Source organism: Dermacentor albipictus, chromosome 2, assembly GCF_038994185.2.
Source record: "Dermacentor albipictus isolate Rhodes 1998 colony chromosome 2, USDA_Dalb.pri_finalv2, whole genome shotgun sequence".
Classification (NCBI taxonomy): domain Eukaryota; kingdom Metazoa; phylum Arthropoda; class Arachnida; order Ixodida; family Ixodidae; genus Dermacentor; species Dermacentor albipictus.
The window spans coordinates 199,804,367-199,821,977 of NC_091822.1; the positions used below are offsets into that span (position 1 = coordinate 199,804,367).

At 44.9% G+C, this 17,611-nt stretch overlaps 1 protein-coding gene across 2 annotated transcripts in view; it reads left to right on the plus strand.

Moving 5' to 3' along the window:
* Positions 1-13,758, plus strand: part of LOC135904540 (Y-box-binding protein 1-like) — a 48,940-nt gene extending 35,182 nt beyond the window's left edge. For both annotated transcript variants that reach the window (XM_065435357.1, XM_065435356.1), the window contains 2 exons: positions 11,616-11,894; positions 12,232-13,758. In XM_065435357.1, the coding sequence (XP_065291429.1) occupies positions 11,616-11,894; positions 12,232-12,339 (387 nt within the window). In that variant the 3' untranslated portion in view covers positions 12,340-13,758. The remainder of the gene's footprint in view (positions 1-11,615; positions 11,895-12,231) is intronic.
* The last annotated feature ends 3,853 nt before the right edge of the window (positions 13,759-17,611 follow it).

Consider the following 17,611-nt stretch of genomic DNA (forward strand, 5'->3'; position numbering starts at 1 on the left):
TCTCTGAACTTGATAATGCTAGACACTGGCAAGTTCTCTGGAATGGAAAGGGAACTGTAAGAAGCACGTTAAGAAAAGGCATGGCATATGCTTGTGTTTGTGTTAGCAGCGAAGAATATGCTGGATTAAGAAACGGAAGCAGCGGGTTATTGCTCCCTGAGAAGACCGATAATCATACAGTGTGATGCAACTTGCAAAATAATGATATTGGAACATCCAAGAGTTTAGAAGAAACCATAAAAAAAATATTTAATTGTCACAACAGCACATCTCAAGTCGCCGTTGGCGTTGAAGTCTCTAGATATAGCCATTATTTTTCGTTAACTCTGATAGCGTCCACACCACAATGGTTGCTTGTGTACTGTGAAATGTTCATATGCTGCGGCCTAAAGTACGCAGAACGGTGCGAAAACGCCCTTTTACTGAAAGCAAAACATTCAGTTACTGCAAACCCGTTCGATCGCTGCATTGAAACTTCATTCTGTTGTGCTCCATTTGGCTATCTAGACGGCCTGCTATAAGTGTTTCTGACAAGTTTCTAGCACTGTGCCAAGCTCATTATCGGTGCCAAGCGTGCTGTCGGCCATGTACTTCAAGTGGTTCGTTGCCGAAACATCTCGCAAAAGAGAAACTATTTCCTAAGGTGACCACCCGAGAATCAAGTCATCTGTGGCATCGAGTAAGCACTTTTTAAAAGAACTCAAAACCATTTCATTCCGAAACAGTACGAGGCAGGCCTCTGCAAGGCTCTTCCAACCAGCCTCGCATTTACAAAAGGTCTCCCATTGGTGCTACCATCCGAGAACCGTCGTCTCATTGATGCTAAGTCACAGTGGAGATTCCCAGCTCCTTGGCCGTCATACCAAACGCTTTGCGTGGCCATAAAATGGCAAATGAACATAGTCGAACCGTGAAAGGTTGCAGGGTAACGCAGCACTGCAACTGCATCACCAGTCGCAAGCAAAGCGAAAATCGAATCCAACAAAAAAGTTCACTTCAGTCAACTTTCCTGCATTGAGTCAAGATGTATAGGTAAATGTTGCCAACACAATGTTTAAATCTGCAGAGTTTAGAATCCTTATTTTAAAATAATAAATCTTGCTGTTATTTTGAATGTAATACGAGGGTCGAGTTCAGGCAACGAAAATCGTGAAAAACTTGTTACAATCGATAAAATATGCTGGTTTCTTTGCATGCACAGGACTCTTCAGAAAGCGCAATTGATGGCTGTGTGGCCTGTAAAGCTGTCTACCTAGGTGTTGTAGCCTGCTCCACTGTGCAAGTTCCATGTTGTACGTCTATACTATGCCTGCAGGGTTAAAAATTTACCATACTTTTGCTCCAGTATTATGCTTAATTGGGTCCAGTTGACGTATTGAAATGTTTGAAAGGTATTTGCATTTACGGATAGGACACTATTCAGTTCATTATTCGGAGGTTTCAAATATTTACACACACCTAAAAAATCCAAGGACACTTAAGCACTTCTTATGAGTTTGAAATGAGTAAGAAATTGTGTGTGTGTTGCTCATAATTGCGTGCAAGCCATGCTTGCTCCTAGCCGTATTCTTGCCCATATTCTTGATGAGGTCTCTTTTAATGCTATTCATGCGCTTAGAGGTACGAAAAAAAAAAAAAATCCAGTGACACCTAAGCAGTTCTCATGAGTTGTGTAGGCGAAAGCATTAATGTCCAGTTGAGTGCCGCTGAGTGGTCCTCTTGAGTTCACTCCTTGTGGGCAAGCGAGCGCGTTAAAGTGCTTGGCACATTTGGTTTAGCATTACCAAGCCGCAGTTAGAATGCGGGCGAGAGCTTAGGCAGATAGCAGGGGCTTCCAAAAGTGAGGGTGATGCATCATGGGTGATGGGTGGGTGGGTGATGCCCTCTCTCCTTGCGCTATACTGTGGCAGCAGGTGTTCCTTTCTGCCCGCTCTCCTCCATCGCTGTGTGCTCATACTGTGGCGTCATAGCCAATGGGAATTTCTGCAGACACCATACGCCAGCTTTTTCATTCAATATGAGCCATTTGACATTTTTGCATCAAAACATTTAAAGCAAAATGATCTAAGCGAGCCTATTAGCTGTACAGCATAGTTCATATTTAAGTATTAACCCATTGAGAGCCACATTTCTTTTATTGCAGAATTAAATTCTTCAGAGCGACCAATTTTGAGAAGAGAAATTTTTTTTCTTCAATTTTACATTTGGTTTAAAGTTAGATCGATACATAAAAAATATTTATTTTTTTTAGTGTGGCGCCCATTATAGAAACCAAACGAGTGAGGAACTTGCAGTAATCAAAATGATAGATCTCCAAATTGGGTTCTCTCAGCCCTCGTGCACTTTGCGAAAACCGCCAAATGTTAGCAGTATCGCCAGTTTGTGAGTGTGCACCTCTGGGTGAGCCATGTGGGCAGGCAACTTGCACTGGTGCCTTTACAAGGAACAAGATGGAAAACAGTTTTCCCATCGTCATTAACCCTTTGAAGGTCTACGACATAAATTTACAGCGCTGCAAGCAAGTCCGAAATTGTTCACGCCGTATGTTTAAGGTGCCCTCTGTATGTTTGAAAAGTGTACGAATTTTTCAACTTCGTTGCCCAGCAAGTGCTGCCGTCCTGTGTGGATACAAGAATTTGTTTACTTTATCTTGCTGATATTACAAACAATGCCACCGTGTATGAACGATGCTGCCATGGGACGGACTACTGCAAGTTGCCGACTTGTTTGGTTTTTCTGACATGTGCATAATCATAGTTTTCCTGCGTGCACTCGCATGCACGGTTCAATTACACTTTAGACGTGCGCATCGGTTGCCCTTGTTCAAGTGAGTGAAGCGGCAATTCCTTTGATGTGGTGGGCTGGATCAGAATGTCTTTTCTAGTGTGTGCTTTTTTAATTTTTATTATAAGTACTTATGCAAGCCCAGCTGTATTCATGGATAAACAATGCATGTTTACTACGAAAAATATTTGTCACTTTATGATCACTCTAAAACAATTGCAGTAAAATTTTTTCTTAATAGGTCCCTCTGAAGATTTTAATTCTGCAATTTAAAAAATTCGTGCTGAAGGTCGCTTTTTGCAAAAAAATAAAGATCACAATAATTTTTATACCTGATTCGAGCACTTCGTGGAAATATAAAAAGTGCACCTGAATATAGAATGCTGCTGATTCATAATAGAAAAATATAGCATGCCTTCCATGTTCTCTGTCAGAAAAACCAAAATGCGCAGAATTGAGATTCACAGACAGAAAGCGTCCAGCAGTTGGCAGTTACTTGCTCCAAAGTGGATAATGAAAGTGGTGCATTGTTGCTGCTATTTGTTCTTCAGTGACCACAGATGCCAAGCACACATGAGTGCTATTCCTCAGGGATAACTTTTAGGGATACTGCTATCACTTTCGAGAGACTCTGCATCAAATTTGTCGAAATATGCATCCAACCATGTTCCTGGTACTGTGCGCAGAGAGGAAACTTGGCATGGTGCCAGAAACGTTGGGGCCAATTACGGCTATGCATCTGGTGCTGAGTCGCACGAAATCTTGCAAAAGTGATAGCATATCTGAAAGTAATTGGCCGAAAATACTGCTCTAGATTGTAGTTGAGCACAAAATGAACCAACAGCAACCTTCACAAAAACATGCCCTGTCTTCATTTCGTGATGGAAATGAATGCTGCATCTGATAGCTCTGGCTGTTGCCAACACTGCAGACACAGTTTTGGTTTTGTATTCGATTTTAACACACTCGCAGTTTTCGGACACAATTTCTCTGTAAAAAATGTGTGTGTTAGATGCAAGTGATTCACGGTACCCTCAAAGGGTTCACTGGAATAGAAAGAAGCAAAAATACTGATTGTGTGCGCGCATTGCTCCTACTCTTGCACCAATTTGTGCCATACAACATTTCCTACACCATCCTGATAAAAAAGAAACATGATTTTATGCCTATGTGCACCAAAACTAGCAACTGAGGAAAATGTGTACAGCCATATTGGTCTACAGAGTTTCATGGCATGCATGACTAAAATGGTCTAAAAAATTAACTCCCCATTATGTATTTGTCTGTAAACAATAATTCGGAATCGATAGGGACCACCTAAAAGTGAAATATTGGTAGCAAAAAGGGTAAACAAATCAGATTCGCCACGAACAAATGACTTTACTCCACTAGTGGTTAAAGAAACGATACAACGCCAAGTAGACGACGAAGTGAGACACATGTATCGTTTGTGTCTCACTTCGTCTTTGTCTGCTTAGCACCATACCCTTTTTTTCTTAAGTCATGGACCAGCTAGCTCAGCAACAAGTTTGGTTAAAGAAGTCTGCGGTATTCTTGGTATTTTCGTCTGACTAGTGAGTCGGACACCTCAGCTTGATGCGAGTGACTATATTCTTATCTGTACCAGAAACACGTATCGTCCATCGACGTGTTCGATGCTAGCCACAAAGTGATCGTCCAAAAATAAGTCCCATGTATGACAGCGCGTTGCTGCATGCATCTTCGGCTAGCTGCGATGTCATGCAGTCTTCATCTATATTGTCATGCTGTCGCCACAGGTTGATGAAAGTACAGTCAATGCATGCATTGAATCTTCAACCCCTGGCAACATTAAAGCCGTGATTTTCTAGTGATGCCTAAAGGGCTCGCTATTTAGGTCACCATAGGAGTCAGGTGCGTGCGTGGTGAAGGGTCAAGTACTAATTATCCATCAATGGCCAATTTTAGGATCGTAATAAGGAATGTTTGGGCCCATAGAAATGCATGCATGCTGGCTGGGACCTCCGGTGGAGGTCAAATTAACTATAAAATGGAATTATTCGTAGTTGGAATTATTTTCAACAGAAGTGTACTGTAAATGAATTACAGTGGGCTATGTTATGGTACGCCCACACTAGCGACAAAAACGCACGCGGCAAGCGCCCGCGCAGCACGACGCGTGCGGGCAAGTCCACAGTCGCATTTTGCGGCACGCGGCAGCGGCCCGTGGAGTCCCGCGTTGTCTCGTTCCATTCGATACTTCTCGTGACAACGCGCTCTCCATTCTGCCCATTTCGTCTTCCATCGGAAGTGTCTGTTTTTTTTTTTTTTTTGCGACACTGCCGGCCACGCTCAGGCATGTCGGATACGGACGAGGAGCTACTGGTGACTGTGAACACTATAATACTTGTTTGTTCTTTACTTGTTTGACGCCGACGTGCCAGAAAGCGGACGAGAAAGTTTTGGGTGTGCTCTGCTTCCCCGCCTTCACCAATTACTCACCTGTCATGCCAAACCGCTGTCCATAATGTGCCAGCGGTTGGCACGCAGCTCCTTGTCTGACGCTCGATTTATCATAGAGGCACGCATATCCGCAAACGGTTTCCAAAAACGCCTCCATTGCGAGGCGAATTCTTCGTCGACGCCTCAGTGGCGGTGTGGTAAGGCTTAACAAAAACAGCCCCCTTGACTGGAAATGGCCTCTGAGATTTTACGGCGCGCGTGTCACTGTTCAGTCTAAGAGCCCATAGATTATGATTCTTTGCTTATGCGACAGGTGGCGCCACAACAGCGCGGCTCGTAAAGCGGCTCGCTTCTGATTGGTGGTCGTTTTGCGTCTGCTACGAAAAATCGGTCTCGCACCCATTCGCGCGTTGCTGCCGCTTTTCGTGAATCTTGCCGCGCACGACAGCACCGCTCGCCGCGCGCATTGTGTCACGCGCGTTTTTGTTGCTAGTGTGGACGTACCATTAACAGGTTTTTTGTCTCCATTTACATTAAAGTGGTATTCAAATTTGTCTTTTTGTACTTGGAGGCGGAGCAGCTTTGTTTTACAGCAAAGAAGTATTTTTCTAGAACGACGCTTGTGAATTTGAAGTTTTTAGAAGTGCCTTAGATGTGTGCAGCGGTTAGCGATTCTTTGCTCCAAAGTGCTCCGAAATCTACTTAAGGGCTACAAACTGCTTCAAAATTAACTTTGCTGCTCCAAACATTGCTCCAAACCTCAGTTCTTCATTGGCACCACTAAATGTACAAACATAGCTGTGTGTGTGCATGCAGTAATCGGTGAGGCGATGCTGAAATTTTTTTTTCTAGAAGTCTCAAAAGGTTGCTGCACCTCTGGAACAGCGTTCAGCTGCACTTCGTTACCAAAAGCATGCATTATTTTTTAAACCTTCGGTTGTTTCTGTACATATACGGCCATGATCACTTGACATTTGTTTTCGCCTGCGACGACTCTCAAAGGGTTAAAGCTTTTTCAGTGATTACTGAGCCTAAATAAAGAATAGTTTCATATATTTGTTCAAAAAACTTTGAACTTTTTCTTAGTGCAAATACAGCCACTGCAAAGAGACTTTCTAACTTCCACAGCATTGCATGTAATGTATAAAATTGAGTATAGTTGTAGCTGAACAAAAGCTTGCTTTTCAAACATATGTCAGCACACATAGTGCTACAGCTTGGTGCAACTGTAGCATAGTGCTGCAGTTGCTTCTTTCATTTTTTTAAGTTGCGGCATGTAGGAAGGTGAAGTCATTACCCGCTGTATGCAGCAAATATCAAAACAATCTGCCAGACTCATTGTACCTCTACTTTTTTATATGGTTAGCATTTGTATCTGGTGGCTGTCTGGCTTGCTCTGGCTTTTTAGAAGTGTACGTATTGTTGGTTTGCTGGTTGGCAAACTTCTGACATTGTGTAAGCTGATTGCATGTCCACAGACATGCCTGTAGTATAGGCCGAACATGCATAGACTTATCCGTGCATGCTTGGCATTCACTGCAGAGCATGTACTTCATTGTTGAAAGCTGCACAAGAGCTCCATTTCAATAGTGTGTAGGTTGTTCACTGAATGTTCATTTGTAGTGCAATTTTGTATTTCTTGGGCTCTGGGAATGGGCCATTGTATTCCAGATATTTGATCTTCAAGCTATTATTTCTCAGTATTGGTATCACTTGCATACATGATGGATGTGCACTTGCATGGAATGCTTGCCATTATTTACCAAGTTGTCTCTTTTGTTGCATGGCATGTTAATGAAGAATGAGCTTGCATGTAGTGTCATATGCTTTATCCACATTTAATGACTGCAGTTGCATAGTTCTACAGCTGTAAATTAAAAGGCATGGAGTGTGCCATCTTGATATCTTTGTACTAAATTATTTAGATCGATTTTGTGTGATCATGTAGTAGTTTGCAAAGTGTCTCACCATTGCAGGAGCACCACATGTAAACAAGAAATATGCTTAACATTCATGGTTTACAAATGCTGCTAGTTCTATGCTGGTATAAAAAAATCTTGTCCTACTCTTGTTAACATTCTCTGATTGCATTTCATAGTACACTATCCTTAAAGGGGCACTGAACCACTTTTTATCGAAGTGAAGAAAGCCATCTAAAGTGAATATCGGCTATTTCAGAAACACTTTACCAAGGCATGTTTAATGCCCTTGATTGCGTTCAGCTGAAGCAGAGTTATTGGCAATCAAACACTGCCTCCGCTGTACTCCCGTTTTTTCTTCAGTGCACTGTGAAGGCTACGGCGCAGTGTGGCGTGCCTAAAACGCTCCAGCACCTTCCGATTGTCACCGTGGTACGCAGTTCAAATTTCATTTTGGATGTTAATGTAGATGCCACGACTTCCGCCTTTGGTGCTTATGATGCGATGTGCTAAACATAAGCCAAATGCGGTTGTCCTCAGCAAGCCGCTGTGCGCTTAGCCAGTTGACTCACGGCGGCACTCTGCGGCAGTCATGGTATCTATGCCATGTAGCCAACTGCAGCTTGATGACGGCTATCAGCCAATAGCAGCCGTCTAAAGGAATGACAAAGTAGTGTGTACAAAGACGGAAATAATGTGTATAAAAGAGTTTGGACAGAGCCTTCTATTGAAAAGAAAGGGGACTTAGGTATACTTTGTGGCACAAAATACATTTCTTGAAAAGGTACAGAAGAAAGGAAGACAGTGAAGCAGCCAAACTACCAACTGTTTAATGACAGCCTGAAAAAAAAAGGGAATCTACGCACCAACTTGTCCAAGAAGAAGTCCTTTTAGAGAAAGGTGGCTTCGCGACCTGCTTCCAAGCTCCATGCACCGCATGTGATAGCAAAACTTGGCTGAGATGTTCATAGCAACGTATGCTACCCGCGAACTATGTTATTTCACGAAGCCCGAGGAGTGCTTCGGGCCCCTTTAACTTGCCTCAACAGCTGCTGACTTGTGAAAAATATTTAGCACAGTCATGCTGACTCTATAAAAATGCAGATGTCTGCTCTTACATGCTTCTCTGTCTTAGTTCAAAAATAAGTAGGGAAGTAGATGTTTGCTGTTCACAACATTCATGCGAATTTTCAAGAGGCATTTTATTTGTCTAAAGCAAGGACATTGGAATCGTATCACTAATGTATATATTGGGAGACCACTTACTCTAGCATTTGCAATGCATAGTCCACACTGGATCAAAACAATTTAGCTTAAAACGCAGTCTGTGTAAAAAAAAATCATTGTCAGCGTGGACAATGTCATGAGAATGTAGCTCAATATCTTGCAAAAACACCTGATTTGATGAAGCCGTCTTGGCATAATTCAGAAGTCCAAAGTTTTGCTTAGGTGGTCTGTGGTTTCGTTCCTTGCATAGGAAAAGTGTAGGCATAGAAAAAATCGGGAGCCGACCTTACGATGTTTGCGGTGCATGCATACCTCCTGTAGACGCAGCATTTAAGATATGACGCCTTCTGATTGGCTGTGACTATAGCCACTGGTGCACAGACGCTGCCTATGGAGTGCTTTCCTGCTAGGTATGCTTCAAAACATTGTTGACCTGCCATTTCTGTGCTTATCACACGAGATCACACCATGTTCGTAGGCACTGAATCAACACTCGCTAGGGAGGGGGGGGGGGGTGACTAAAAGCTTGAAACTGGACATGCCTACAGAAGGCAAAGCGCAGTGCTAGCCTGCTCTGCTTCCTACAGCAACAAAGAGGAGGCAGTTATCGCAAGGTTCACAGGAGCCGGTCATCGGATTGCTCCAGACCGAACAAGTCGTCAACGCGTCATGCACTCACATACCACATCGATAACGAAGCAACCGCGATGCAATTAATTGCCCTTGGACATCAGGTCATCTACAATGCACGGCTACCGTCTTAACTTGAAACACTTAGATAATCTGCCACGCTTGTTCTTGCCTATTTATCCGGCCACAGGTTCATGTTCGTGCATTAAGCCTACATGTCTTAATATCACCATAAGCAGAGCAGTGCACTTGTTCCTCGTACATAAGTGGATGATGGGAAACATTGTCTGCAGCGTAGTTTGCATGAAGCTGGTGTTTTTGGCTGGGACAGTTTTTCACTCACAAAAGTTCATGCTTTGACATATGTAGTTGAGATGCGATTGTGAATCTTTGCCATTCAGTACCAAAATATTTAGGCTGCCTGATAAGTTTTGCGGCTGCAAAAATGGCACAACCGTCCAGAGGGCTTTACGTTGGCATACAGTTTAGTGCCCTTGCACTCTGCAGGGCATCTGCAGTGGATGAGAAAGGCTCCTTTCTAAACTGTGCCGAATCCAAAAGGAGGGGCGGAAGAGCCTGCTTGCCGACAAGAACACTAAATGTTTTCATCCTGAGATAATTTAGTATGGGTTATCTGAATCCAAAACTTTATGGCTTATTTTTTCAAAATTGTTTTGTGTATGCACTCAAATGATCGATTGTGCCTTACTGTTGCACATTCGCTGACACTGTCACCTTGGGGGGCAAGCAAAGCTGTGATTCAAGACTGTCCAGGCGTGTAGTAAGCAGTACTTTCTGCTTCCTCTTTAATTCCATGTTTGGCAAGAAAGGGAAAACCAAGGAAGGTTTAGTCGCTGTGTTCTCAGCAATGCATTTGTGCTCACAGCCTTGTGAACTTCTGAGCTGAACATAAAAAAAAAGCAATAATATCTGTGCCAATGGCACTGCTTGGCTATTTGCACTAGATTATAGGCCCATTAGCTTACTCCCAGTATTATATAAAATATTTACCAAAATAATCTCCAATAGAATAAGGGCAACACTGGACTTTAGTCAACCAAGGAACAGGCTGGCTTCAGGAAAGAATACTCTACAGTGGATCAAATCCATGTCATTAATTTGGTTACTGAGAAATCCGCAGAGTGCAATAAGCCTCTCTATATGGCTTTGATAGATTACAAAAAGGCATTTGATTTAGTAGAGATAGCAGCAGTCATAGAGGCATTACGTAATCAAGGAATACAGACCACTTACGTGAATATCTTGGAAAATATCTACAGAGGTTCCACAGCTACCTTAATTCTACACAAGTAAAGTAGAAAGTACCCATAAAGAAAGGGGTCAGACAGGGCAACACAATCGCTCCAGTGCTATTCACTGCATGCTTGGAAGAAGTATTCAAGCTATTAAAATGGGAAGGCTTAGGAGTAAAAATCGACAGCGAATATCTCGGCATCCTTCGGTTTGCCGATGACATTGTTCTTTTCAGCAACAATGCAGACGAATTGCAACAAATGATTGAGGACTTTAACAGAGTGTGAGAGCGGGGTTGAAGATCAATATGCACAAGACAAAGATAATGATGAATAGTCTGGCAAGGGAACAAAAGTTCAGGATCGCCAGTCAGCCTCTAGTCTGTGAAGGAATATTTTTACCTAGGTCAATTAATCACAGGGAACCCTGATCCTGAGAAGGAAATTCATAAAAGAATAAAAATTGGCTGGAGTGCATATGGCAGGCACTGCCAGATCCTGACTGGGAGCTTACCACTATGATTGAAAAGATAGGTGTTATAACACTGCATTCTACCGGTACTGACATATGGGGCAGAGACTTGGAGACTGACAAAAACAAGCTTGAGACCAAATTAAGGACCTCGCAAAGAGCGATGGAACGTATATTGCTAGGCATAACATTAATGGCTCATTCACACCGGCGACTGACTTGAGGAGGTCGCACGACCAAAAAGCGACCGAAGGCGACTGATGTTCATGCCAGCAAGCCCGGCTGAGCGTGACCCACAAGTCGCAATCCCAGAGATTATCGTTCTCAGCGAGAACTCTCGGAATCTATGCGGAATTTGCCACGACGCGGGAGGAGGCCGGATGTAGACACATGAAAGATCACTTCCATTGTGCCGCTGATTGGTTTATTAGTTTTGCGACCATGGTCGCACAACTGAAAAATCAAGCAGCTAGCGACTGGCCCAAAATGGTCACGAACCACTATCAGTCGCCGGTGTGAATGAGCCTTAAGATTGACAGAAAGAGAGTGGTTTGGATCAGAGAGCAAACTGGTGTATTCTAATTGACATTAAGAGAAAAAGAAATGGAGCTGGGCAGGTCATATAACGCGCAGGTTAGATAACTGTTGGACCATGAGGATTACACAATGGGTACAGCGAGAAGGGAAACTCGGTTGATAACGGCAGAAGACAAGGTGGAGCTATGAAATTCGGAAATTGGCAGGCACTAGTTGGAATCGGTTGGCGCAGGACAGGGGTAATCGAACATCGCAGGGAGAGGCCTTCGTCCTGCACTGGACATAAAACAGGCTGGTGATGGTGATGATGTGTACAGTGGTGTGTGGAGCACAATCAGTGTTTTCCTGCAGGAAAGTGAAGGTGAGACCCAGCCAGGCCCTGAGAGGGAGCGTGGTGGCCAAACAGGGAGCCAACGTCGGAGACCACCCTTCCGCCCACGACCACGCCGCCGTGGACAGCGTCCAGGGTCCCAGACACAGGATGATGATGGCGCCGGGTCTCCCGGCAGTGGCGGCGGTGGGCAGTCTCGTGAAGACAAGCCCCCAAGGGACAAGTCTCGGGAGGAACGACCGGCTAAGGACAAGTCACCTCGGAGGGAATCGGCTGGAAATGGCCGGCAAGGAAGCAAGGTGCGCATGCCTTTTCTTCATGCACCTTGTTGTGTATTACGTGTTTAGTGTGTTGTGCTTATAGTAGTGCTGGTACTGCAGACAGTGGTGGTGGTGAAAGGAGTCACTATTCTATTGGGTCAGGTGGAGCCACTTGGTCTGTTACTATCGAAGGAGTACTTGTTCGGCGAGTTGGTAATGCATAGCTATTAGAAGGGTACACACGCACACATGGTAGGTGCTCATCCTGTCTCCTTTGTCCGGGTGTGTGTTAATTTGAGCCCTTCTAATTACTATTGGAGCTTGCTGTGAAAGCCAGGCAGTGAGCTTTACTGTTCTTTTGGCGTGGACCCTGCAGGCAGCCAGTGGAGGGAGTGAAGCCACCAGCAATGGTGCAACAGCCCCTTCAGGGAGCCTTGAGTCGTCATCCTCTTCAGCAGTTGTCGAAGGCACGGTGTCAGCCTGAAGGTTGAAACACCTGGGCAGCAGCAACTCCGTTTTTCTTGAGGTGCACGTTCCCCTCCTTAACCACCACCAACCTGCGATGAGGGGATGCCCCACCGCTCGGAGCGTCGGCAGCACGGAGATGGGAGAGAGAAGGAAAAAAACACGCCTTTCGACCAGAAAACCTCTTTTCACGTTTGAGTGTGTGTGCGTGTGTGCTTAGTCGGCTACCAAAGCTTTAACGATGTCTAGCCAAGGGGGGCTGGCGAGAAGAGGGTTCTGCTTTTTACACCCAAGTGTACTTTACCCGTGAAGAACTGCCAGGAGGAGAAGAGGGCTGCTGGCTCTGGTTTTGCTGCACTTGTTTTTGTCATCGGTTATTTAAGGTGCTGGAACAAAGTTGTCCAAAGCACTTTCCTTTTGTTTGGCTGCGTTTTTTGTAAAACTCCTTAGTGTATCGGTGTAAAAATCTCAAGACACGCCAGGCTCTCACTAAGTGCAAGTCTGGAGCCAAGACAAGGGAGCGGTGGCTTGTTTCATAATAGCAAGTTTTGTTTGTTTGTTTGTTTTTTGTTTGGTATGCCTGTGAAAGAGTGCATGTTGGAGCGGACAAGCGTGTTTCTTCCCGTGCAGCAGCCCCCAGGCGGCTGGGTCCCCCTTGCTGGCTGTCCTCCCCCACCCCTTTTTCTGCCTGGGACTTGTTTTTTTCATCTGTTCTGGCAGTCACCACCACCACTTCCTCCACCCCCCTTTTCGGCATTTTATTTCTTGCCGTCGCAACGAGTTGTCCTTTGTCACGATAACATCTGACGACATGCACATGTTTTGTGAACATCTACAAGCAAAAGGAAGCAACAATGAGAACCATCTCGTAGAGAAAAAAAAGACAACAGCAGGAAGTGTGACACTGAAAGCACTCCCCTCCTCGAAAATGATGCAAAAAAAGAGACCAAAATGCAGCCTTTCTGCTGCTGTGAAAAACTAGCAGAAGCGCCACGCGTCAGGCCAAAGTTGCAGCGCAAGGGCATAGGAGATGAAGAAAAAAAAAAACTTGCCAAACATGATTTGCCACCTCACTGGCTCTCTCGTTAACATTTTGTTCTCACAGGGTGGTAAAAGAACCTAGGGCACTTTTACATAAAGCTTCGTGCTGCCTTGTTTTCCTCCCCTAGCACTGTATTGTTTGTGCAGTGTAGGCAGATACCATCAATGTTCAGTTTTTGGCATGTCTTCATGCATTTGATGACATCTATTGATTGGAGCTGTTTGCATGCAAACCATTTGTTAACATCTTTTTGATGGCATGCATCAGTTGTGGCTGGTTGCCTTCTTTTGTACTGTGATTTCAGTTGGTACTTTGGCAGGTGGCACTAACTTTGTACAGGTACAAAAAAAAAGTTTCTAAAAACATGTGCAGTTGCAATAAAAAATTTTCCCTACACTTGTGGTTTTTTTTTTCGTTGGCGAAAATCTGAGTGCCGACTCAAATTTTACCAGCCTTTAAATTTATGAGCAGTTTGTACAGGAAGTTTTGGGCTTATAGTAATTGTGTCATTGAATATGAAGGTCATTTTTTTAATATTGCACCAACAAAAAAGCGAGCGTGAAACATACCAGTTTTATTTTCTTGCATAGCTTCATCCTGCTCATTGGTGGCTACCGTGACAAAATTACTTAGAAAACAACTATTGAAGACGGCAGTTTACCAGGCTAAAATTGCAATTAGTACTGGCCGACAGGAGTCATGAGCGTACGAGAGGAACTAGACAAATTTACTGTACGAACTTTCTGCAACTGCGTCCGCGCAACGAACGCGCACTCTATATCATATGGCAAAACTTCACAATGACAGCAAAAGTTAAGCTGTCGCGTATAACGCAACGCTCTAACGCACAGGGTGCTTTTTCTACGGTGAAGCTGTCGATGGCTAGGATCCGGGATTCGTGGCGTGACATCGACAGAAAACAATATTGGGCTGATAGCACAGGGCAGCTGGTTAGCTTCCTAGTTCTTTTCCGCCATTGTGAGTCAACGCTCTTTCTGTATAGGTATTTAAACACCTTAGCTGCCCACCTGTTATCATCCAATTTCCTCAGACGTTTTTCGTATAGCGTTTTACTCTGCTTCCCGTACTTCGAATGATGCCCAGCCCATATCTCCCTGTACTGCTTCGTTTGTGGTTTTCCCGTGGGCACCTAGTGCTAACCTTCCCACAGCTCTCTGATTTGCTTCTAGTCTCGACTGAACCTCTGCCCTTAAACACAGGACCGCATTCCCGAAAGTAAGCCCCGGCACCATTACTCCCTTCCAAATGCCTCTCAGTACCTCATACCTGTTGTAACCCCACAATGCCTTGCTTCATTTCACAACACTACCAGAGCCAAGTGCCATCTGGTGGTGTTGCAAGAAACCCAGTGGCGTGCACAAGCTATACCACAGCAGCAGCAGTGCCCGTAAAGTCGCGAGAAGAGGCAAAGAAAGCTTCGCTTGAAAAACCCTAAATATGAATACCGGCAAAAGAACGCCGGCCGCAGAAAAGCCATACTGCTGCTGTCATGGGGAAGTCGTCGGCCCACGTGTCGTCCGAACATGACCACAATGATTTAACCGGTGGTCACGACGCCAGCACAACGTCGTCTGCCGACCACCGGCAGGCAAATGGGCTGGCCATTTACAAAAACCAAGCCCGACTCGACCCAGATGGCCGAGATCGGGGTCTACATTTTAACTGGCAATGGGCGGCTACCTTATCTCTCACTGAGCTTATTTCTTTGCTTGGGTTGCATAGCAGTGCTGCAACATTGAAATCACTTGCTAGGCTGGTTATCTTATATACAAAAGGCTAGGCATGTCGCTTCCCATGTCGCACGCTGCCCCGCAACAGGAATATTTACAGGGAAACTTACGAGCACTACAGACTACATGCTTCGCATTATCAGGAGCACCTGATCAATGATGTGGTTCGGATGCTTACAAGCTTGTTCTTTACGAAACGTATGCTTTTTTTTTTCTAAGTTCTATGCACGATTCCAAAGAACGTACCATGCAGTGTTCACTTTATGAGAAAAGAGAAAAACTGCGCAAAAAAGAACAAGACAGAGAAAGAACCGCGCGACACGGGTGCGCCCGTGTCGTGTGGTTGTGTCTTGTTCTTTTTTGCGCAGTTTTTCTTTGTTCTCATAATGTCATACCAACTAGCCCCTTACTGTACGCTTCTAGTGTGTTACTTGCCGAGTGCTTCTAGCCTCCGTATTACGGAGTTAAGAGCCATTACTCTCAGTAAGTATGCCAGACACGAGGACGAAAAAGGACAGAGCATTAAACGACGGGTTAAAAATGCGGAAGGTAAAAATTGGATAAATTCAATGGAAAAGAAGCATGGTGTAGAACTATATCGATACTGGAAACAGCAGATCAGGAAGGAAGCGTTTTATGATAACTCAAGAGGCAATGCCCTACTCTTTGAAGCTAGATCAGGGGCGCTATTCTGGACATTCCGCCATTTTCTTCGGTGCGTGACGTAGGCGCGACGCAAACAAAATGGCGCCGGTGGCCCAGTTTTGCTTACGTAGCGTGACGCCAACTTGACGTTTCGCCTAAGAAACTGAAATGAAGGCACTGAATGTAGCGTTATCGGTAAAGCAAAACAGTTTTCCTCCCAGTAAAAATAAAGCAGCTATCTCAAAGCGTATGATTGTTCCGTCGAAAACGCTTCGCGCTTCCGTCGTCTGCTGCGTACAAGCCGTCGTCTGCTTCAATAGCTAGGATAATAATAATATTTGGGGTTTTACGTGCCAAAACCACTTTCTGATTATGAGGCACGCCGTAGTGGAGGACTCCGGAAATTTTGACCACCTGGGGTTCTTTAACGTGCACCTAAATCTAAGCACACGGGTGTTTTCGCATTTCGCCCCCATCGAAATGCGGCCGCCGTGGCCGGGATTCGATCCCGCGACCTCGTGCTCAGCAGCCCAACACCATAGCCACTGAGCAACCACGGCGGGTTGTTAGCTAGGATGCGTGTCCCCGGAAAATGCAATGAGTCATCGCATGTTGGCGCCAATGCCCTTGTTTCCTTGCTTGAGACAACATACGCGACCTACCAGTGGTGATGCGCGCACGTTCTAGGCCACGTTATCGCTATTTCGTGAAACGCAAGTGACTCAGCCCGACTCGGCTGGCTCAGAAACGGCCGAATATCACCGATAGCGTTGCGGGCGCCAGAGATAACCACTAGCGCGACGCAAGCGCCGGCGCTGCCATCTCTTGTTCATTTCGCTAGTTACTCGCACCGCGGGAGGAAACTTCAAGGCGCCACCTTGCGTACATTTCTTTTTATAAATTAGAAAGAGGCCGTTGTCATAACGTCTGATTGTGCGAAAAGGCATTAATCTCGATTACAATAGAAATGCAGCAGTGAAAAGTGGACAACATTGCTGAAAGTTTGCTATATTCAACCAATATTATTTCGTATAAACGCGTTCTTTTAAAAAACAATGGCCCCAAACACAAATGCCAACACCACCCGAGAGCGATGCAAATACTATGAGCACGCGTTATGAACAAAATATTTTCGTGGCGCCAAACGACGGGGAAAATGTGGCGATACGCATTCCTCTCGGCTGCCATTGCATATAGCTGCCCATTAGCATAATTCGCGCGGCTCGTCGCAGCAAAAATTATGGCGGAAAATCTCAGCAATGGCGGCCCTGCGCAACGTCACGCATCGTCAAAATGACGTTTACGAAACAGCCCTTCCTGTGACGCTCCTCATGAGATATTCCTTCAGCCAATCAGCAAGCTGGCATGGCGCATATCTTGAATCGCCACCACATATTCGCGCAATTGCAGATGCATTGCACTGGCTTCTGCACGCTACCGCTCACATTCTTTTTGAAGCGCTAACATCACAATATATCTGCCAAGGACCAAAAAAATGTATTAGTCCATAACATTTGCAGCTCCACGTCACGTTTCGTCATCTTGATGAAAACGCAAAATTGCATTTTGCAATACTTCCGCTTCCCGGCACAAATTTCAAAACACGTGACCTTTCGACAGCCAATCAGAGAGTAAACATGGCGGCTAATGGCGGCCGTGCAGCCGCCATGCGTGTCCAGAATAGAGCCCCAGGATGTCTTGTAACGCGGAACTATAAGAAGAAATTTAACGAAGAAGAAGACACATTTACTATGTGTGGTAAATATGTACAAACAATGGAACACCTCATATATACTAAAATGTGATGGTATCAATCCCGATGTCGATGCGGCCACAGTCACCCTTCCTGAGGC